Here is a 23,280-nt window from a genome sequence, read left to right as displayed (position 1 = left end):
GCAGATACACAGCTGAACTGAAGCACCGGTGTTAGAGAAACTTGAGAATCGGTAGCAAAAAAAATGCCAAAGTGGGCTCTTTACCTTTTTAGGTAGGTCACGGTTACTCATCACAGTCACCGTGTACCTGTGAGGGGTGGGTGAGAGGGGCTGGCTCTGCTGAAGAGTGAACAGAGAGGACTGCTTCTAGATTATACTGCCCATGGAGAGAGGAAGCTGCCAGTTCTCGCTGCGCTCTAGCATTCCCCTGGCCTTCCTCGGGCAAGCTCTTTCCTTTCCTTTGGCTTTCTGCTCCTTCAGCACATTAGGGTGGGCCTCCAAGAAAAATGCCCCACGTTTAGATTCATTTCAACAGTATGGGACAGAAAACCCAAGATACTCATAGATTAAACAAGATAAAAATGTATTTCTCTTTTTTATAAACAGAACCTGAGGACAGGCCATCCTGAATCATGGCTTCATGATTCTCTGGTACCTATAGACTCCTTAGTATCCTGCCCCAGGGCCCAAAATGGCTGTTCAGGGGCATCTGGGTGGCTCAGTTGGTTAGGCATCTGACTTCAGCTCAGGTCATGATCTCATGGCTCATGAGTTCAAACCCCACGTCAGGCTCCATGCTGACAGCTCAGAGTCTGGAGCCTGCTTCAGATTCTGTGTCTCCCTCTCCCTTTGCCCTCCGCCACTCGCTCTCTCTCTCTCTCTCTCTCTCTCTCTCAAAAATAAATAAATAAACAAAATGGCTGTTCAGGCCCCCACCTGCACATCTGTGTTCCAGCCAGTTAGAAGGAGGTTGGATTGAAGAAAAGCATGTCACCTCCATTAAAAGTCACATGCTTCCATTTACATCTTACTAGAACAGTGTTGTCACAGGGTCATAAGTAAGTTTCATTCCCATTATCCACCTGCCTGTCTAAAATGTAGGGATCTAGGGGTGTCTGGGTGGCTTAGTCAGTTGAGCATCGGACTCTTGATTGGGGCTCAGGTCTTGATCTCATGATCAAAAGATCAAGCCCTGCATTGGGCTCTGCGCCGAGCAGGGAGCCTGCTTGAGATTCTCTCTCCCTCTCCCTCTGCCCCCCCCACTCTCTCTCTTTCTCTTTCAAAAATAAATAAATAAATAAAAATAAAATAAAATGTAGGGATCCAGGGGTGCTTCTCTGGGTCATTTGGTAGAGCACATGACTCTTGATGTCAGGATCGTGAGTTCAAGCCCCACATTGGGTATAGAGCTTACTTTATTTTATTTTATTTATTTATTCTTTTTACAAATAGTTTATTGTCAAATTAGTTTCCACATAACACTCAGTGCTCATCCCCACAAGTGTCCTCCCTCCATGCCCATCCCCCCTCCCCCCCACATCCATCAGTCCTCAGTTTTTGTCAGCATTCAAGAGTCTCTCATGGTTTGCCTCTCTCCCTTACCCCCACCATTTCTGCCCCTCTTCTCCCCCTTGTTCCTCCATCAAGTTCCTCCTAATCCTCCTATACGTGCAAACATATGATATTTGTCCTTCTCTGCCTGACTTATTTCGCTCAGCATAACACCCTCAAGGTCCATCCACGTTGCTACACATGGCCAGATTTCATTCTTTCTCATTGCCATGTAGTATTCCATGGTATAGATAAACCACATCTTCTTGATCCATTCATCTGTTGATGGACACTTAGGCTCTTTCCACGTTTTAGCTATTGTGGAGAGTGCTGCTATGAACATTGGGGTTCATGTGCTCCTATGCCTCAGCATTTCTGTATCCCTTGGGTAAATTCCTAGCAGTGTAGAGCTTACTTTAAATAAATAAACACATAAATAGATAGTTTAAAATGTAGGGGTCTATTATTAAGGAAGAAGGGGAGAACAGATATTGGGGGACAATTAACAGTCCTTGCCATGGTGGGACTCATACTGGGTCCCTCCAGGAGCTGCCCACATGGGATGTTATTGGGGTTCTAGTTCTGTCTCTCCTCGGTCTGTGTTTAATTCCTGGGGCCATGTCGTGTAAAGAAACAGAGCTCCCACATTGGTGCTCAATCTCAGTAGAAGGAAATGTTATGAAAGAGCTGTGTTATGTCAACTCCAAGGTGCACTTCCTTTTCATACTCTTTCGTGTCTAAAATGCAGTCTTTTTTGGGGAGCCTGGCCCCGCGCCTCGGACGGAATCTGGGGCTGGAGGGAAATCCCGGGGATGGCAGCGGAGCCCTGGTGCGAAGTGCCCGCGCCACGAGCATTCCTGATGTCCCAGGAGCCAGACTGCGTGGAGAAGCACGCAGTCAATGACAGTGACTCAGGGGCATGGACCCTGGATGTGGAGGAGTTTTAGTAAGGCTTTAAACCATTTATTTCACATGTAGCTTCTTTTTGAATTTGCAAGACTGATAGATGCTTTTAAAAATCTGGGTCTAGGGGCGCCTGGGTGGCTCAGTTGGTTATGTGACTTCAGCTCAGGTCATGATCTCAGAGTTTGTGGGTTCGAGCCCCGCGTCAGGCTCTGAGCTGTAGGCACAGAAGCTGTTTCAGATTCTGTGTCTCCCTCTCTCTCTCTGACCCGCCCCTGCTCGCTCGCTCGCTCTCTCTCTCTCTCTCTCTCACTCTCACTCTCACTCTCTCACTCTCTCTCAGAAATAAATAAAACAATTTTAAAAATCTGGGTCTAAAAGAGTAAAGTACAAAAAATTAAGTAATGAAAAGTTCTGAACTTTAAGAACTCATTATGTGAGTAGCAGTTCTGAAATTACTTTGTTGCATAAAATAACGAACAAATAAGTGAAACTATTATGGGTAGTGAGAGCCAGCTTTCTTATTATGGCAGAAAAAATTACACAAGGGGAGAAATTAGAAAAAACTCTTTTGGGGTGCATGGCTGGCTTGGTGGAACATGTGAATCTTAATCTCAGGGACATGAGTTAAAGCCCCATGTTGGGTTTGGAGCCTACTTAAAAAAAAAATTAATGAAAAATTTCGTTTAAAAACTGTGGTGTTGAATTGGAATTAAAGGTCTCAGTATTTGTTTATTTACTTATTTTGAGAGAGAAACAGCGCAAGTGGGGAGGGTCAGAGAGAGGGAGACAGAGAATCCCAAGCGGACTCTGCAGTGTCAGCACAGAGCCGGATGTGGGGCTTGAACTCACGAACTGTGAGATCATGACCTGAGCCAAAACAAAGAGTTGGATGCTTAACTGACTGAGCCACCCAGGCTCTCCTTAATTTCAGATTTATGCACACACCCACAGATATCTAGATACACAAGTGTTTGTTACCATACTCACCCACATATCCTAACCGGGCTTGTTAAAACAGCCTGGAACAATGGCATCCCAGTGGCAATGAGCACACTAATGCCCAAATCTTGGTTTCCTTTTTTTTTGTTTTGTTTTTGTTTTTATTTTTAAGCAGTATCTGCACCCAGTGTGGAGTTTGAACTCACGACCCCGTAGTCAAAGAGTCATGTGGTTCACCAACTGAACCAGCCAGGGGCCTCTAAATCTTGGTTTCTAGACAGTATTCTGCAATACAAGGAAACCAGGCTCTCTGGAGAAATGGTTGATTCCAGGACTCAGGCAGAGAAAATACGAAATGAGTTTAGAACATCGTAAGGCACCAGAAAATTTGAAACTACTCAAAAAATAATGGGTGTATAGTAAAAGAACTCATTCAGAGGAGCCAACTTGGAGGAACCCCTAATGGCCAAATCTGACACAGTTTGAACAATGAAATAAAGATTGGATTATAACCCATTGACTAGAATAACTATGCATAAGTCTGTCGTAGTACAAATAATCGGATAAATAAGTAAATGGAGGAGAAAGGATAGCTCTTTCTTACAGGAGAACTCCAATTAATAAATGTAGAAGTGATAGTGGAAATAGAAAAGTGTCATTAAGAAAACACAACAGGGGTGCTTGGGTGGCTCAGTCGGTTAAGTGTCCGACTTTGGCTCAGGTCATGATCTCGCAATTCGTGAGTTCAAGCCCCACGTCAGGCTCTATGCTGACACCCAGATCAGAGCCTGGAACCTGTTTCAGGGTCTGTCTCCCTCTCTCTCTGACCCTTCACTGCTCTCTCTCTCTGTCTGTCTCAGAAATAAATATAACATTTTTAAAAATTCAAAAAAAAAGAAAACACAACAATAAGTAGGCAAGAATCATGAATGGTTGCTATAATTAGTGGGGGAAAGTATGATGAGAAACAGGTTGGACATGCTTCTGGTGGGTAGAATGTGCTCACTGCGTCAGCCGGGGTCTTTAGCTGTGAGGGTCAGGATCCCCCCACATGGCTGCCTTAAGTACAATGGAATGTGCTGGAAGGGTGACTGTGTGTGTGTTGTCAGGGTGGCGGCGGTTGTGGGGAGGTGGGAGTTCATAGGCCTAAGTCAGAATAAAATAGGAGAACTGATCTGGTTCAGGATGCGCATAAATCAAGGGGCCGTAACTAGAGAGAGGACGTGGAAGCTGGGCCAGAAAAAAATCATATCCCCTGTGGCCTCCTGTTGGGTAGCTAGCGCGGGAGGCAGAATACACATGGAGTGTGGGTTTTATTTATTGTTTTAAAGCAATTATTTTATTTTATTTTATTTTATTTTTTGAGAGCGAGAGAGAGCACAAGTGGGGGAGAAGGGAAGAGACAGAGAGGGAAAGAGAGAATCCCAAGCAGGCTCCACACCAAGCACAAAGCCTGACGCCGGGGCTCCATCCCACAAAAGTGAGATCATGACCTGAGCTGAAATCAAGAGTCACAGGCACTTAGTCCGGGAGCCTGGGTGGGTCAGTCCGTTAAGTGTCTGATGTCGGCTCAGGTCATGATCTCACGGTTCATGAGTTCAAGCCCAGCATTGGGCTCTGTGCTGACAGCTCAGAGCCTGGAGCCTGCTTCAGATTCTGTGTCTCCCTCTCTCTCTCTGCCCCTTACTCATTCATGCTCTTTATCTCTCTCAAAAATATATAAATAAATGTTTTTTAAAAAGATTTCCTCTTTCTAAAAAAAGAAAGAAAAGATAGAAGCACAAACCAGGAACCAAAAGTAATTTAAAACAAATGCAAATCCTCTTAAAGAATCACCCACATCCACTCAGGAGCCCCCGCTGCTGTCCCCAGCTCCTATTTGCCCTGTGACATGTTTCTGGCACCGGGTCAGAGAGGCCACGTGCCCATGCCCTCTACTGCAAACATTCCTGTAACCTCCCTGCCAGCAGGTGTGACTCCTCCCTGGAGCAAAAGACTGCAGGAAAAGAACTCCAGAGTTGCCTTATGCATGATTAGGAAGTTAAGGAAGACCCTGATCAATCACCTTTGTTAAATTCTTTTTGTCCCACCTAGGTGGATCCCCAAATCTTCCATTTAAAAGGCATTTTTCTATCCATTGTCTCTGATGCACCTCCTGGCAAAGGAAGGCACATGCTCCCATTTTGCAGAGAAGCATCTTTTAGTGGTTTGCCCGAAATAAAGTGAGTGACGGGGAAGAAATACTGGCCATAGTTCCAGTGACTCCAGGCCTCAGCACTGAGAATGTGGAGAGTGAGAATAACCCCAGGCTTGTTTGGATCTAACTCTAGTTTGCCTTTAGGGAATCAGGGATCAAAAGGAAGGAAAACAGACCGAGTGAAAAGAGCCATCACTGTTGTTTCCTAAACCCCTGGGGTCACCCACAGGACCCTGCCCTGTGCCACCTACCTCCTTGCAGACATGACCCCAGCTTTCTGGCTTCCTCGTGGGAGGTTGATAGGAATCTCTCTTCCCCTCCCTGACCAGCTTTTCTTTTCTATTTAAAGTTTATTTATTAATTTTTTGAGAGAAAGGGAAAGAGAGAGAGCCAGCATGCAAGTGGGGGAGGGGCAAAGAGGAAGAAAGAGAGCATCCCAAGCAGTCTCTACACTGCCAGCGCAGAGCCTGACGTGGGGCTCGAACCCACAAACCGTGAGATCATGACCTCAGTCAAAATCAAGAGCCACCCAGGCACCCCTCGCCAGCAACCCACCTTTTCTGAGATACAATTGATAGATAACTTTATGTACATTTAAGGTATATAATGTGTTGATTTTATAAGGAATCCCATTTTCCTTTAACTTATCATCTAGCTCCTCTTTTTTTTTTTTTTTTTTTTAACCCTAACTTTCTTAGGAAGAAGCTTCTAGGCCAGCACCCTGTGGGAATGTCTCTGTTCTGAAGCCCCGCATCACCACCTGCTGGGCCCTGAGCTGCCTGTCTTCCACAGGCTGAGACATTCCCAGCTCTCTGGATTTAAGGTTTCTCTCCAACCCCATCCCCACCACCCCCTCCATCACAGGCCATCTGTCCCTGCACTGCCCACTCTCAGCCCTTTTAATAGCACCATCCTTGGGGAGGACAGTCTCCACGTGGTTTCGTAACAGGCTTGGGTGAGGGCGGGGACACCCCAGTGCTGCCAAGGCGTTTAATCGAGTTGGTTATTCAAGGAGCCTAGCAGCTAAAAAAAGTCCTAATGGGGGAAGAGGTTTCCAAGGTGGGGGCCCTTCTTTCAGCTCCCCGCCCAGATGGATGGATGAGTGTGCACACACCAGAGAGGGTGCAAGAGAAAGGGGGGAGGGGAGAGGATGCCTTTCTAAAAATACAGCCCATCTGCATTGTGTTAGCTGGTTTCCCCGGAAACCACTGGGAACAGAGCTCTAGCAGGGCTCAGAGGTGGGGGGACCTGGAGGCCTGAGTGGGCAGGGACCTCCCTGCTGGGCTTCTTCCCTGGGGGGGCTCTGCAGCTTTCCATTAGCTTCCCAGGAGGCCTGGGTGGCCGGCAGCTCCCAGCCCAACCTCAGCACATCTAAACCCCAAACTGGACTCAGGTGGGGACCCCCATGCTGTCACGAGGCAGCTTTTCATAAGGCTCTGGAGGCTAAGGCTTCCTGCTTCTGACAGGTGGGAAGGAAGCCCAGGGAAGGGAAGGTCTGGAGCCGCCGCCTGGTCTCATGACAGTCTACCACAGAAAGAGGTCCCATCTGAGGCCCGTGCCCTTGGGCCCCACGCAACCACAGTGCAGACTCCGCAGTCACTGGGCCCCTTCCACCAGGGAAGGGATGGGGTGGGGGGTGTCGTCTGACCAACCAGCTAGTGGGGGACTGTCAGCCTTCAGGGCAGGAGGCAAAGTCTGAGGGCTTCACCCTTAAGGTGACTAAGATACAGGGCACCTGGGTAGCTCAGTCGGCTGTGTCTGACTTCGGCTCAGGTCATGAGCTCTCGGTTCTTTGGGGTATGTGAGTTTGAGCCCCATGTGGGGCTCTGCACTGACAGCTTGGGGTCTGCTTCAGATTCTCTGTCTCTCTTTCTCTCTGCCCCACCCGTGCTCACTCTCTCTCAAAAATAAATAAATGTTTTAAAATTTTTCACAAGTGACTAAAAGAGAATGGGGGACGGAGTGGGGATGAACGAATGGGAGGAAGGACAGGAATCCATCCTTCCCGGCCAGGCGGCTGTGTTACTGAATGAGCACTGGTCTAACGCAGGAACTCACAGACCCCTTTCCCAGGCCTGGCCCTACCTGAGCATGCCCTGGAGTGTCCCTTAGCACAGGTTTCCCCAGCTCCCTTCCCTTGAGGGTAAAATCAAATAGCACAAGGAAGTCCTTTGTAAGCCATGAAATGCTTACAAGAATAGGGCGCTGATGACCATCTTCATATAGCCTCTAAAAAATGCTGGCTTCTCTAGGGGCGCTTGGGTGGCTCAGTCAGTTGAGTGTCAGACTTCGGCTCAGGTCATGATCTCACGGTGCATGGGTTTGAGCCCTGCATCGGGCTCTGTGCTGACAGCTAGCTCAGAGCCTGGAGCTGGTTTTATATTCTGTGTCTCCCTCTCTCTCTCTGACCCTCCCCTGCTCATGCTGTCTCTCTCTCAAAAATAAATAAAAAGCATTAAAAAAAATTTTTTTAAATGCTGGCTTCGCTAGATTTCAGATGGGAGACCCTGGTGTTTCAGTCCTCAACCCAGGAATAATGCCTGTGAGCTTTGGGTGTGCATCCTTCAGGCTTCTCTGTGGAACTATTCCTATTTTATAATCTCAAGGATACTGTATGTTTCATACCTTCTTTTTCCATTTATTACACCACAGGCATTTCCCCATGTTATTGCATAATCGTTTACAAGTGATTGACCCAGAGTCTGTTGAGTGCCTATTCATGGACATTTAGCTTTTTCTAGTTTATTATTATTATTATAAAAGGCACTGTGGTGAGCATTCTTACAGATAAATCATTAGGTGCCCTCTCTGGTTTCCTTAGGAAATTTCTTTCAGGGAGAGGAGTGCTGAGTCCAAGAACATGAACCTTTTAAATTACTTCATTCTGCAAAACTGCCCTCCAGAAAGACCTAACAGTTGATACACCCACAAACTGTGTAAGAGAAGTGCCAGTTCCATGGGGGAGGAGTATCTTGTTTTTACTGGAACGTTTTGACTTGTAGCGAGCTTTAATATTTTCTCATGTATTTATTAGTCAATTTTAATTCTTTTCTGGATTTCCAGTGCATGTCCTCAGCTAGTTTTTCTGTTGCTGCGTTCTAATCTATGATGTCGTGAAATCCAAGTAGGGATGGCTGTGCCAGGCCAGACAGATTGTCTCCGCCGCCCCCCGCCCCCACCTCCAAATATACACACAGGCGTGCATGTGTACACACAGGTGCAGTGTCACCCTTTCCTGAGGTTCAGAGCCTCAGGGGTCCCAGGAACACCTAACTTTTAGGGCGTGGGACCTATCATGTGGTGGCTGTGGATTGAGTGGCCGTCCCACCCTGTTGCTGGCACGAGGAGACCCCCACCCCCTCTTTCAACACCCACTGCACTCTGCCTGCCACGCTTGCGAGAGCCATGCCCACCCAGGCCCCAGGACAGCCCTGGGTTCTGTTCCTCCCCATTCTGTCCAGGAGCCCGCCCCTGCCCTTCCACTTCCAACCACAGGGGGCGTCTGTCTGCGTCTGGCCCTGCGTGTGGCCTCCCTCCCCACACCCATCCCTCTGCATCTCAATAAATGCAGAATTTCCCTTGAAATTGCTTTAGAAATCATCCCGTGGTGCCTTTTCTCTTCTTTCTTTCTAAACATGTTTTAACTTCTAAGAGCAAATAAAATAATGACGTCCTCTGAGCCAAATAGGCGGGGCTTGCAGACGAAGCCTTGCTGCCCCGTGAAGCACTGCGATGGGTCTACACTTCGGGACGCAGGGGGGATGGGGCGGTCGGGGCAGTGCCCTGTGCCCGGGCCAGGCCTGGGCTCGTGCTGTCCTCCTCCGCAAGGGGGGGATTAAGCAGCAGGGCCCAACCCTCATCCCCGTCCTCCCTTCCTCCCTCCCTAGGGCTCCTGCTCCACGACGTGACCATGGCCGGGCTGCAGGAGCTGCGATTCCCTGAGGAGAAGCCACTGCTCCGGGGCCAGGACGCCGCCGAACTGGTGAGTCGCCCCTTCGCGGTCCTGGCACCGAGGGCGCCACCTCGTGGCCAGGAAGGAAACCACGTGCCTTCCCTTGGGTCTTGCTGATGGCAAGGAGCCCGTGGACCCTCCGTGGTGCTTTCTTTGGGGCTGGGAGGCTGTTTGGGAGAGTTATTCCCATTTCAGTGGTGAGAAAACGGAGGCACAGAAAGTTAACACACTTGGCCAGGGTCGCATAGCTCTCGGGGAATGGCGCCATACTCAACCCTTGGTTTTGGGGGGCCCCGAAGCCCCAAGAGGGTACCTGCTGGAGAGTGCCAGGGCCTTTCGTCTGCAGCTTTCTCTGTCTTTCCTCACAAGCCTCCAAGGGACGAGGGCAGATATTAACAACAGTGCCGTCAGGAGCCGTCGGACTGAGGCTGTCGAGGTGGTTGTGTCCAGACGGCTCCCACTGGGGCACCAGGCATTAGATTCTGAAGTTGTTTCTACCCCACGTTTTGTTGTCGTGGTGACGCCTAGCGCAGCCTCCCTCTCCCTCCCCGCAAGAAAAAGCTGAGGGTCCACTGCTTGTAGAACCCTGCTGTGTCAGGACCCCAGCTCTCTGCTGGCTGTGCTGCCCACCCCTCATTTTACAGGTGGGGAAGCCCAGAGCCCAGTCTCCAGGACTTCAGCCCACCAGTCCCCACCCTGCCCTTCCACAGCCTCCAGCCGGGAGGTGAGCCCACGTGCCACCGAGGGCCTCGTGTTGGGACCGAGTGGCTGTCTGGGCTCAGTTCCATCCCTTACCTTAAAGACAGAACCTTGAGTTCCCCGACAAAACCTGAGTATGTGGGGGCAGCTCCCAGGAACCGTCAGGGGGGTGGCTGGTGAGCTGTACCCTCCTTCTAGCTGCCCCGCCTCCCTGTTCCAGGCCCCCCTCATTTCCTGTCCAGTGGCCTGTCCCCAGAGCTCTCTTTACCCTACAGCCTTTGAAAGCACATCATGTCATGTTCTGCCTAACGCTGCTCAGTGGCTGCCACCTGCTCACAGCCACAGCCACCATCCCTCCCAGGCCTGGGATGAGGCGTGACCCTGTCCCCAGATGCCCCACTGCGTCCCTCTTCTCCTGATGCCAGGCCCACCACCCTTCCTTGAACTGGCCAATCACCTTCCCAGCTGCTTCCTCCGCCTGGGGTTCCTAGCCCCAAACTCTCCCTCATTTTTTAAATTATTTTTTAATGTTTTATTTATTTCTGAGAGAGAGAGACAGCATGAGCCGGGGAGGGTCAGAGAGAGAGGGAGACACAGAATCTGAAACAGGCTCCAGGCTCTGAACTAGCTGTCAGCACAGAGCCCGACGTGGGGCTCGAACCCATAAACCGTGAGATCATGACCTGAGCCGAGCCGAAGTCAGACGCTTAACCGACTGAGCCACCCGGCGCCCCAAACTCTCCCTGATTTTATTCAGGCTCTGGTCAGACGCCCTGTCCTCAAAGAGGCTTTGCCTGACACGGGGTCTGATACTGACACCTGGATCCTGTCTGTTTTATTCCCTGTCTCCCCGGTGCCTAGCAGAGCCTTGCACAGTGTAGTCTCTCAGCAGAGAGGGTTGGGTCATCACAGACAGAGATGCTTCTCAGAAGGAAGTTTCTCCAAACTTCTTGAAAAGGTCCCTCCTCCTCACAACCCCTTTCAAGGCATGCGAACAGAGACCAGCCTACTTGTGAGGCTTGGTGGGCGGACGGTGCTCATACGGACCCCTGCACCTCATCACAAGGGCTGAGATGTGGGCTCAGGGAGGCATCAAGTCCCCAGCTCAGTTTCTCTCTCTCTTGGGTTGGCACCAGCCCCGGGCTGTGGACGGGTCACATCTACTTTTACCAAAGGCACATTAGCAGCCCCACCTCCACCCCCTAATCACCTGTGCGCTCCCAGCATGGCTGTTGGGGATTCCAGTGACCTCAATCTGCCTTCCAGAGCTATTCTGGCTCTCTTTTCTTCTATTGATTCTCCTTTTCTAGCTGTGGTGCGGGAAGGGGTCTGTCCCCTCACTATTTTTTTTAATGTTTATTTATATTTGAGAGACAGAGTGCAAGCAGGGGAGGGGCAGAGAGAGAGGGAGACACAGAATCCAAAGCAGGCTCCAGGCTCCGAGCTGTCCACACAGAGCCCGACGCGGGGTTCGTACTCACAAACCATGAGGTCATGACCTGAGCTGAAGTTGGATGCTTAACTGACTGAGCCGCCCAGGTGCCCCTCTGTCCCCTCACTTTTTTGTTTTTTAATTTTTTTTAAGGTTTTTAAAATTTATTTCTAGAGAGAGAGAGAGCGTGAGCAGGGGAGGGTCAGAGAGAGAGAGAGTCACAGACTGAAACAGGCTCCAGGCTCTGAGCTGGCAGTCAGCACAGAGCCCGACGTGGGGCTCGAACCCACGAACCGTGAGATCATGACCTAAGCGAAAGTCGGACGCTTAACCGACTAAGCCACCCAGGCGCCCCTGTCCCCTCACTTTTAAACTGCATACTTCTAGGTGCAAATTCTTGAGTCCAGGAAGGAGTGAATGGTCCCACATCTCTACCCGCCACCTCTCACTGTTGCAGGCTTGCTGGCCTTTAAGACTCGGACACCAGGTGTCCAGGCTCCACGGGAGAGCTGCTGCTCCTTTCCCCGCGCCTACATCTCCGTCCTCCCCACAGATGCTCCTGGGCCTCCTCCCACCTCCTTCCTCCCTCTGTTCCTGCACCCCCAGGCCCTCCCGGGGTCTCTGGATTGGCTTGTATTTATTCTTGCTCTTTCTTGGTTTGGGGTCCTGCCCCTCCAGAGGCTTTCTCATCTCCTGGGGGCCCCCGGCCCTCTGAGAGCGCACAGCACACCCCGCCATTATCTGCCTCATCCATTGCACTGATTGTGTTTTTAACAAAACTGCTTCCTTCTCGGAGATAACTGTCCCCTTAGGATTCCCAGCTATAAAAATCTCTCATATCGCTTTCCCACTTGGGCGTGATCTTCCAGTGAGAGGATTATCAGTAACCAGCCTCGTCCCCTTCCCGGAGACCGCCATCCTCTCCCTCAGAGCTCTGGGAGAGACCTGGCCACCTCCGTGCTCTCCACTCCTCCCCCATGCAGACCCCCCAGGCCCTGGAGGGGCCAGAAGGTGAAGCCAGAGGACAGCATTGTGTCTGATACGGTTCCGGTTCCGGCTGCCTTCCTGCTGGGGTGTGAGCCCCCCCCAGTGCCGTCTCATTCTCTCCACCACCCCCACCACCCCACCTGCCGCACAGCAGGTGGCTGAACTTTGCCTTACTTTGAGAGTAAAACACCTGAATTGCTGGTTTTCATTCTTTTTCTTTTTCTTTTTTTTCCTGTGATTTAGGGTCATTTTCCTTCTTGTGCCTTAGTAGCCCACCCCTTGTCTTGGTGTCCTCCGATAACATCCTGGTTCTCATCCGATTGTCTCATTTATCCATGTAGTTATTCAGCAGAGCCTTAGGGGTCACGTGTAGCATACAAAGTCAAGTGCAGGAGTATAAAGGACAGAGCGACAGCTAACACCGTGCCTTTCTCGAATCCTCCCAGACACTGAGGCTCAGAAGCAAGGTGGCCTGCCCTGTTTGTCATAGCTGAGCAGAGGGGAGGAGAGGTTTCTAGACGGACACAGTCGGAAGCAAGGTGGAGACCCAGGATCTCTGATTTTTCTGGAAATGTGCTGACTCCCCCCTGGCTCCCATGAGGTTTTCTTCCCTAGACCAGACCCACAGAGGACGCAGTGTCTGAAGGCTGTTAGGTGGCATCAGGGAGAACCCTGCCACACAGACACGTGGGGGTGGGCTTCTTGCCCTCTGGCTCTCAGCGTCTCTGCTGCCTTGCAAACAATGGGTGCTTCTGAGCTCAGTTCCCCTCGTTTGCAAAGTCAGACTTCACTTCTGCTACCTTGCAAACAGTGTTGCTTTTGAGCAAAGTCAGACTGGCTCACCCATATCTGTTTGGGTTTGGGAAGCCCATTCCATTACAGGCTTTCTGGTAAGAGCAGAGTCAGACGCGGTCCTGACTTCATGGCACTTACAGCCCAGCACAGGGGACAGGCACTAGAGACTCACACTGTTTGGGGTAAATGAGCCTGAAAACGGGAGACTTCCATGCTTTGAGAGCACAGAACAGGCAGGTCTGGAGAGGTGGGAGCAGGCCCAAACAGAGCCTCTGTGCAGCTTAGAAAAGCCCACGAGTTCCTCCCTCAATGCATGGACCTCAGCTTCCCCATCCCTAAAAATGGGTGTGCTGTCATGCCCCAATGACCTTGAAAACCGTCTGTAGGGCAGCAGGACAAGTGACACATGGCAAAGATTTGGCTTCAGAGATGCCACCACTGAATAGCTGTGTGATTCAGCCTTTCTTAGCCTCACCCTTCCCACCTGTAAGATGGGGATCTTCGCATTTTAAATGAATAGGTAAAATTGACAGGAGTAGCTGCTTGTAGGCTCGTGCATCAGGGCACTTACTGGCCCGATACCTGGGAAGCCCTGGGTCACTTTTGTTAACAGTAAGATGGACTGGGGAACAGCTAGTAAGTCTGCTCAAGGCTGAGCCCCTGTGGCCTCTCCCGGGCCAGCTGGGACCTAACATGCCACCTCTCTGTTTGCCTCCCCTTAGGAGAACTCCGACACCTTCCTCTTGGCCGTGGACACAGACTGGAAGGTAGGTCTCAGCTCAGCCTGCCAAGGTAGGGGCCTGACAGGTGGCCTGCACCTTACCTTAAGCAGCCTGGCCCCAGAGGAGGGTCACAGCCCCTGGGACCAGCCCTCACTCACAGCAGCTTTGTCTGCCCCCTGCCCGGCAGAGACATGCGGCTCCTTCCCTGCACGGGACTGAAGCAGGGGCGAGGCCTGGGGAGAGTGAGGATGGAGAAGAGTGCTGTCATCTGAATCAGCACTTTCCTCCAGCGAGGCTGGTGCTCTGAAATAGCTCCCGTTTCCATGGAAGCTGTTGCCAGGACAACCGTGTCCTCTTTAGTTTGATGCCAGATTCCCTGTGAAAATTGAAATTGTTCTTTGTTTTTATTCCTCTGCACGCTGAGCTCGCTCACTTGGCTAGCCATTTCTTCCCTCTGAGTCCCACCGTGGCCATTTATTTCCAGGTCTTGGAACACATCTGATGGCAGACACAATGGGGGACCTCAGCAGGTGCCAAGGCCCTGCTGGCCATCAAAACCTGCTGAACAGAATCAGACCCTTCTAGGACCTTCCTCCTGGCTAAATGGGACTAGCCCCCAGGCCACTGCCCTGGCCCCGGGCCTGACTTGTTTGGTTTGGTCTCAGAGCCCCCGGATAGCCCCAGCCACCTGGTCTGGGTCCAGGGTGACAGGAGAAATGGGGTGGCCTCCAGGCCGCTCCCCCTCATGCACAGTGCAGGTGTCCAGATCGGAGGACTGTGCCTCGGGCCCTGGGTCATGTGTCCCTTCAAGGACACCAGAGGAGGCTTGAGAACAGTGCATGTGCTCCGGTCCCTGGGGAGCACGGGTTCCAAACACAAAGGGCTCTGGAGCTGAGAATGTGAAGGGCTCTGGGGAACAAACAGGAGCCCAGGAAGGGAGAGAGGAGGGCGGGTGGCCAGGAGATGGCCTGGGCCCAGCTGGAGATCAGTGCGGCACCCCGAGAGGGACTTCTGGTCCTCCCTGCTCCAGTGAGGGCAACCATGTGTGCACAGACGGCGCTGCTGCCCCAGGAGGGGCTGGAGACGTAAAATCCCAGAGCACCCAATCCCTGCCTGACACCAAGTGGGACCTGCCAGACCAGGGGCCGACCAGCAGCCCCCAAAACACACCCTGGAGGGTATGACAGGGGAGAAGGGTGTCCTGGGGTCCTTTGCAGCTAAGTCCCGTGTACCCGGCCCAGCCCAGGGCTGCTGCCGGCAGTGCTCGGGCCCCTCTGCTTGGTAAAGGGAGCTCATGCTAACATTCACCTCCCCTCTACGCCAGTTGCACCACACGGAGGCTGCGCACAGGCTGCTTTTTCTTTTTTTTCTTTTTTAATTAGAAAAGCAGCTGAGATGATAGATGACCCTTATCTGGGCCAAGGCCTGACCGGGATTTTTGATTCCTTGCCTCAATGGACCCAGCCAGTGGGGGAGGCAAAACAAACAAAAGCCAGACAGACCTGGGTCCAAAGCCCAGCCCTGCCACTTATGGGCCACGTGACCTCCAGCACACGTCACTACCTCATTTGTACAGCGAAGACAGAGCTCGGATCCCCCTGCGTGTTTGTACGGTTGGGGAACGAGGCCCAGGCCCAGCACTCAGATCCGGAGCTAACTGGGACTGTGGCCGCCACAGCATGGAGTCAGAGGCAGACAACCCGAGTGTGGCTCCCAGTCCTGTGTGATGCTGGGCAGGTTACAGAACTTCTCTGCGCTTCATTTTCCTCATCGGTAAAGTGGATGTTAAGAGGATAAAATAAGGTAGCACGTGTAAGGCATTTGACAGAGACTGGCAAGGAGGAAATAGGCTCCAAACACTTGCTACTCAGTAATGTGACCTCAGGCCCGGAGTGCCAAGTTGCGGGTAAGCTCCATGTGTACTAGCTAATTGGGACCCTTAGCTTCTCTGTGCTTCAGTTTTCTCATCCTTTTCCATAGGTGTGTGAGGAGTATGTGTTATCCTTGCAGCCACTTATGCAGACACCACAGCTATTCTCCCATTTACAGATGTGGAGGCTCAGAGAGGTTGACTGACTTCCCCAGGGTCACCCAGCAGAGAAGTGGCAGAGATATGGCTGGAGCCTAGGTTTGGCTAGTAGGACCGGAGCCTGCCTCGTCCAGCCACAGCTGCATGACCTCCAGGGAAGAGGCTAACTCCCAGTTTGGGCACACAGATTGCCCCATTTCTCCCCTGTCAGGGCCTGGGCAGGCGTGGACTCAGGTCTAGAGCCCCTCACGCAGCTCTTTCTTGTCTTCGTAGCAACTCTTCCAGAAGGCATGGCTCCTATTTTACAGTTGAGCCTGAGGGACAAAGAAGTTAAAATTCCTTACCTGAGGTCACCCAGCTGGTGGGTGGGGGAGCCGGGACTTGACCTCAAATCTGTGGATTTGAAGGCAGTGAGCTGAGCAGAAATGGAGGCCATGGCTTGGAGTGGGCAGGATCCAGGGTCAGTCTCTCAGCTGGGTCCCAGGGTGGCAGCGCCACTCAAAGGTCAGAGCCCGGACTGGGCGTAAATTTGGAAGGCGACCATGGAGGAGCAGGGGTTTAGTGGCAGAAAGGGTGGGCGGACACCCCTCGCCCCCTTTGAGGAGCAGGTAGGGGGAGTTTGTGGACAGGGGGCGTGGCTGTGCCCAAGTGGCCGCAGGGAACAGGGAACGTGGCCACTAGGTGAGGGGCCATGGGATGCCCTGCTCCACATCCTGACACGGGGTCAGAGACGGAGCAGGGAAAGTCGTTGGTGCGCTCCAGACAGAGGACGTGGCCAGAAATAGCACATGTGGCAGGTGCGGACCAGGTCATTGGGCACCCAGAGATGGGGAGGTGATCCCCTTCCCTCAGTGCTGCTAGACAGCATGCAGGGCTGTCACTGCCGGGCTGAGTGGCACGTTCCTTCATCAAAGAGATACCTCCTCCTCTGTTGTTCCTGCTTCCTTAGGCCTTGGGCTCCCTCCTCTGCTCACCTCCCTGACCAGTTTCCTCTCCTCTGCTCTCCTTGGCCGCCTCCTTCCCAGTTTCCTCTACCTCCACAACTAGCCAGCTCCCTACCCAAGTCCTTGCTGTTCAGGAGGACAGGGCAGAGAGCCTGAGGTGGCTCGTGCATCCTGCTCCCCAGAGACCCGGGAGCCAAGCCCCACACACTGGTTGGCCAGGTGGGTCTGCAGGAGTTGGGGATGTCCACTTTGACAGGCTGACCCAGTCCCTCCTCTCTCCCGTAGTCTCCAGCCCCTTGCTGCAGGATGGGGGCGGGGAGGGTAAGGCTGGCACGTGCCCCACCATACCGGCTGGTCCTGCAGTCTGCCCAGGCCCCCTGCTCCCAGAACCCCCATTTCTGCACTGTGGGCAGGCACTGGGCATACATGTGGGCGGAATGGGGGCTGCCCTAGGGGAGAACCTGGGCGTGCACTCCCTAGAATGGGGTCAGGACAGAAGGTTGCCCCAGATAGCCGGTCAGTCTCCCATCCCTTCAAGGTTAAGTCATCCAGACCTTCCCGCCGTGGATGGGGAGGCTGGGCTCCGGGGCCCTCTCAGGAGGCCCTCCCTTCTCCCCAGGGAATGGGTCAAGGGCGGTGCCGCCTTAGGCATGCCTGTGTGGCCTCCCCTGCCCCGCGTTAGTGTCCGTGTCTATGACAGCTCCTGTGTACCGGACGCAGGGCACACCTGTACGTGTGGCCTCTTCTCTCATCTTCCCAGGGCCCCGCGTGCGGCTGCAGCTGTTGGTGTGTGCCTGCGCGCTGGGGGCGGGCGGGATGCAGGGGCTGGGGACCGTCAAGGATGATGTGTTGCTGGGGGCGGAGGAGCAGGGGGCGGAGCAGGAGCTGGTGAGTGAGGACTTCAGAAGCCAGTTAGAGTCAGCTTTGTTTCCCGACAGCCAATCTGGAAGCGGGGGCTCGGGGTGAGCGAGTGACTGCGCAGAAACCCCGCAGGGAGGCGGGGCGGCCTAGGCCACCCGGTTCTGCTTATAAACGGCCCGGGAGCTGCGCCCCATCACAGCGTCGCCGTCTCCCCCTCTCACTGCCCCCCTCCCTCTGGACCGTGGTGACTCAGGCCTTTGTTTGCCCTTCCTGGTAGAGGCGGATCGCCTTCTCGCTCGGCAAGATGCCGGAGTGCTGGGATGGGGTGAGTGAGGGCTCTGGGGGCGGCCAGGTGGGCAGGGAGGAAGGGACATCCCTCTGCCTCTGGTGGCCGATCTGCCTTCAGTCGCCTCACATTGGGAGTCACTGAGGCAAGGCCAGCAGTTTCTAGTCTCCCCGGTGACCCTGGCCTGCAGCAGTGGTTAGGGGTTAGCTGTTAGCCAGGGTCTGTGGGGAAGAGCTGAAATCTGCAGAAAATGGAATGGGCCATGACCTGTCCGCAAGCCGGGGTGGGCCGGTGTGCCAGCGCGTGCACATCCCCAGGGCGGTGTGCCCTCCGCCTGGCAGGTGCCCGGCCGCGTCTGCCTCCCGCCTGTGACCATCTCAGCCCTGGGGGAGGCTGTGTTTCCCGCACGTGCTGGAGTCTCCCCCTTCCTGGCCCTGCGAGCGTTGTCTTGGTTGTTTGCATCGCTGTACCGAAGTGAGAACCGAAGGACAGCCAGCCTCTTCCTTCCTTCCTTAGGAGTTGCTTGCAGCTCCTCCGTGGTCCCCAGGGAATGGCTGTGCCGGTCTGGCTGAGGTGGGAGGTCTGGGTGCGGTGCTAACCGAGTCTTCAGGCCCAGGTCCCTGCTGGGGAGGGATCGAGGAGGGAGTCACAGGGTCATACTTCGTGGGTGGGAGAAGGCAACGCTGGAGCCATGTGGGGCTCGGGGTCCGGGCAGCAGCGCCCAGGGGTGCTGTCCTTCCTCCAGGAGGGAGAAGCAGGGCACATCTACTCCACCCCCCACGTCCAGCCTGCCCTGAAGGGTCCGCAGACCACCGGGTGCCCTGCACCTAGGCAGCGACGTCAGCACCCAGGGAGCCAAATCGTTGATGTGGTTTGATGGAATGAATTGTACTGGCCCCCCAGCCCCTCACCCCCTCCCATGCGCTGAGCCTCAGCTGGGAGCACCCTCCAGCCCTCAAGGTCATGGGAGAAGGGAGTCAGAGAGGACGTCAGAGCCCCCTCCTTGCTGCGGCAGCTGTGCCTCACGGGCGCCCACCTGGAGGCGGGCGCTCTGATGTCACCAGGAGCCAATGGGAGCGCTCGGCACTGAGGGCTGGGGGCTCCAAGCGGGTCCGCCTGCGGCCCTTGGGTCGCCCCTCTTGTGCAGCACCCGGAGGAGCGGGGATATGGGCTTCTATCTGAATGAGCTGGGTCTGAGCTTCTGGATTGGCGGGAGAGGGTTCAGCCAAGTCATTGGGACGGGCGCAGGCTCCGCAACCGGACCATTGCCCTCCACAGCCCATCCCGCCCCGGGCAGTTAAGCCTTAGTGGGGAGAGCATTGCCCGGGGGCTGGTGATGGTGATGCTGTGGTCACACGACGGCTGGGGGCGGGTAGACACCCCTCATGCACAGTCGCCGGTGGTGGAGGTCTGGGCGTGGAAGACTGCTGCCCTGGGCCCGGACTTCTCCCCAGCGGGGCTGGAGCTGACCCCACACGGAGACCTGCCCTTCACGCCGCAGGAAGCGCATTGCAGCTCTTGTGCGATGGGTGCCCCTCCTACCCCCAGCCCTCCCAGTCTCTCCCCACCCGCCCTCCATAGGACTGTGCACCCCTCCTGCCCCTGACCCCAGCCCTCCAGAGCTAAGGGGGGGTTGCATGCCCCTCCCCCTGCCCCCCAGCAGGGCCAGGCAGCCCTGGAGATCTGCCTGCTTGCAAATCATTGGGTGGAGCCTTCACTGCATACCTCTGATCTCTGAGGCTGGCACCTGGCAAGGCCTGCTGTGTCCTCTCTGGGCTTGACCTTGGCCAAGTCATTTCTCCTTTCTAAACCTCAGTTTGCTCCTCTGGGACTTGGGTCCCTGTGAGGAGTAAATGAGAAGACACATGAAAAGTTGCTGGTCAGTCAGTGAGCAGTAAGTGCTCCTTGTTTTGATGGCCCTGAGGACAGGCCTGGGCTGTGGGGAGGCTGTGGTGGACCTGGGCCCACTTAGAGGACATCAGGTTTCTTGAACAAGACCTCACACCAGAATTGTGGCTCCCAGGGTATAGCCTTTGGCCATGACATCACCTTGCCATTCCCCACTGAAGACACAGGCCTGAACAGTGGTCCTCTGAGCCCTGACCCAAGAACACCAGACCCCAGGAAGCCGTCTCCTGCCTCCTGAGTCTTCCCTTTTCTGTCAGGGGCAGGAACGTGGGTTCTCTCTGAACCTAAGCATCCTCCATCTGCAAAAGGGGGAAATGCATGCATTCCATGCATGGTGCCTGGCACGCAGTTGTGGTCACTCACATGTTGTTCCTTTCCTGCCCTTGACCTTAGCTTTGCCTCCAAGTCACAGGGGTAACTCACAGGGGTCCCCATGGTGCAGGGCAAGGCTGCTAATTCAGCTGTGACAGACCCTCTTAGAGTCTGTTCTTCAAGTGGCCAAAAGGAACTAGTTGGCAGAGGGACCAGCCAGCAGGGCACCTCCCTAAGGCTCAGGGACACCCGAGCACTTCAGCCTCCTTTTCTGCAAGTGCTAAATGCTCCACAGACATCAGCTTCTTCCGTTGTCATGGGGTCCCCGTGAGATGCGTGGGAAGAGGTGGCTGAGCACAGAGAAGTGGTATACCTTGTTCAGAGTCACACAGTAAGGGACAGAGGGGGTCTTGAACCTACAGCATCCAGCACCTGTTTCCTAAAGGATTAACAACCCCAAGCCACAAAACCAAGGGTGCAAACACAGGAGGATCCCAGAGTGCTCACTGCAGAAGGCCTTAGGGGAAGGGGTGCACGTCTAACCATGCCCTGCTGGAAAGGGGTCCTTGGGGATCCTGGAGAGGGACATTTGAGGTGGAAGGAACAGCATGAGCACGAGTGTGGAGGTGGGAGCCAGGGTCAGGGGCGGGGGTTGGAGGCTAGGCTTGGCTGACAGTGGGGGAGGTTACTTCAGATTCTCAGCAGGGCTGTTGAGGCCATTTACCTTCTGAATGGAGGAGGAACGTGCTGAGGTCATGACTCAGGCCCAGGTGGCAGAACTGTCCTGGAGGGGCTTCAGGGAGATGGAGAAAATGAGCTTCACCTTCACCGGGCTCTGCAGGGCTGAGGGCAGCAGGGCCTGGCCAGTGGCCACCCACCCCGCTGGTCTGCGGATCCTCCCTGCGCGGACTGGGTCCTGCTGTGTCTGTGCCAGCACCTCTGGGAAGGAATGCTCCATCTGCTCTGTTCTCCCTGGGGGCTGCTTGGGCTGATGAAAATGAGATACCCCCCCCCTCTGGGGGGTGGAGGCCCTACCACAGGCCCAACAGCCCCCAGGCTGCCCATAACCAGCAGTGAGGGCTGCCCAGAGTGTCCAGTGCCGTTTCCCCTCCAGGAACATGACATCGAGACGCCTTATGGCCTTCTGCACGTGGTGATCCGGGGCTCCCCCAAAGGGAACCGCCCGGCCATCCTCACCTACCATGACGTGGGTCTCAATCGTAAGTGCAACCCAGCCTCATCCTGCCTTCCTCTGCCTCCCCTCCTTCCCCACAGAGTCCTAGAGATTCCCACTCACACTCAGCTTGGTGCCCTTAGCCATTTGGGCCTTGGTGTCCCTGCCGGGCCACAAGTCTGGTCACCTCTGCCTTGCCTTCCCTCTCAGGGCCACAGGCCTCCCTACCCCTTTGCTAAGCCACGGCTGAGAGGTGTGTCTTTGCAGACAAGCTGTGCTTCAACACCTTCTTCAACTTTGAGGACATGCAGGAGATCACCAAGCACTTTGTGGTGTGCCACGTGGATGCCCCTGGTCAGCAGGTGGGGGCGTCGCAGTTTCCCCAGGGGTAGGTACCAGGGAACGCCCCCTGCAGGTTTCCCCAGCTCTGGGCTGCAGGCGGCACCTGGCCCTGACCTCCCGCTCTGCCTGCAGGTACCAGTTCCCCTCCATGGAGCAGCTGGCCGCCATGCTCCCCTGCGTGGTGCAGCACTTTGGGTGAGTCTCCGCCCTCACCCTGCCCCTGTGCGGGGGGGGGGTGCCATCAGAGCCACCTGATGGCCATCATGGGAGGCAGCTCCCCGAGCCCTGGAGTGACCAGCCATGCTTTCCACCAGGTTCAAGTACGTGATTGGCATTGGAGTGGGAGCCGGAGCTTATGTGTTGGCCAAGTTTGCAGTGAGTCTCCTTACTCTCACCCCCACCCCCGGGCTGATGTCTCCTGGAGGGGCCACCCTTCAACCACTGGAATGTTTACTCTTTCTTCCTTCTCCTTCCCCTCCCCCCACTTCCTCTTCACTCAGAAAAGCCTTTTGTTTTCTTTTATTCACCCTAGGAAATTTTAAAAAATGAGAGAGAGAGAGAGATTACTTTCTCCATACATTTCCTCAAAATGCTATCGACTATAACTTCCTTAACCATTATTCAAAACCAAAGTTTCTTTTAGCAGCAAACCATACAACTAATTGCTCTAGCCACTAAGTAAAGATTATCCTAATTGCTCATTCGGTAATTAGGGTAATATTTAAACACAAGTCATTTTTCCCCCCTCTTTTCAAGTTTTTATTTAAATTCTAGTTAACATAGATGGCAAAATTGGTTCCAGGTGTAGAATTTAATGATTCATCACTTAGCTACAACACAGTGCTCATCACAAATGCCCTCCTTAATACCCGTCACCCATCCAGCCCATCCCTCCGCCCACCTCGTTCTATCAACCCTGTTTGTTCTCTATCGTTAAGTCTCTGATGGTTTGCCTCTCTCTCTTTTTCCCTTCCCCTATGTTCACCTGTTTTGTGTCTTATATTCTACATGAGTGACATCATGTGCTGTTTGCTTTTCTCTGACTTATTTCGCTTAGCATACTGCCCTCCAGGTGCATCCATATCATTGCAAATGGCAAGAGTTCATTCTTTTTGATGACTGAGTACTATTTCATTGTATATACCACATCTTCTTTATCCATTCATCAGTCAATGGACATTTGGGCTCTTTCCATAATTCAGCTCTTGTAGGTAATGCTGCTATAAACATTGGGGTGCATGTGCCCCTTTGAATCTGTATTTTTGTATCCTTTGGATAAATACTGTGTAGTGCAATTGCTGGGCCATAGGGTAGTTCTATTTTTTAACTTTCTGAGGAGCCTCCACACTGTTTTCCAGAGTGGCTGCACCAGTTTGCATTCCCACAACAGTGTAAGAGGGTTCCCCTTTCTCCACATCCTCACC

The 23,280-nt window shown here is 53.6% G+C and overlaps 1 protein-coding gene across 5 annotated transcripts in view; it reads left to right on the top strand.

The window, feature by feature from the left end:
- The window catches only part of NDRG4 (NDRG family member 4), a 41,515-nt gene that overhangs the window by 9,160 nt on the left and 9,075 nt on the right, over positions 1-23,280 (top strand). For 3 of the 5 annotated variants that reach the window (XM_039232605.1, XM_039232603.1, XM_039232604.1), the window contains exons 2-7: positions 9,301-9,395; positions 14,001-14,045; positions 21,455-21,560; positions 21,782-21,902; positions 21,989-22,051; positions 22,171-22,231. In XM_039232605.1, coding sequence (XP_039088536.1) covers positions 9,324-9,395; positions 14,001-14,045; positions 21,455-21,560; positions 21,782-21,902; positions 21,989-22,051; positions 22,171-22,231 — 468 coding nt within the window. In that variant the 5' untranslated portion in view covers positions 9,301-9,323. Of the gene's footprint in view, positions 1-9,300; positions 9,396-14,000; positions 14,046-18,022; positions 18,160-21,454; positions 21,561-21,781; positions 21,903-21,988; positions 22,052-22,170; positions 22,232-23,280 lie in introns of those variants that run through there. The other 2 variants (XM_039232607.1, XM_039232606.1) reach the window with 1 other exon arrangement.

Source organism: Hyaena hyaena, unplaced genomic scaffold (assembly GCF_003009895.1).
Source record: "Hyaena hyaena isolate Hyena2069 unplaced genomic scaffold, ASM300989v1 scaffold_68, whole genome shotgun sequence".
NCBI classification, from domain to species: domain Eukaryota; kingdom Metazoa; phylum Chordata; class Mammalia; order Carnivora; family Hyaenidae; genus Hyaena; species Hyaena hyaena.
This window is presented reverse-complemented; position numbering and strand designations above follow the sequence as displayed.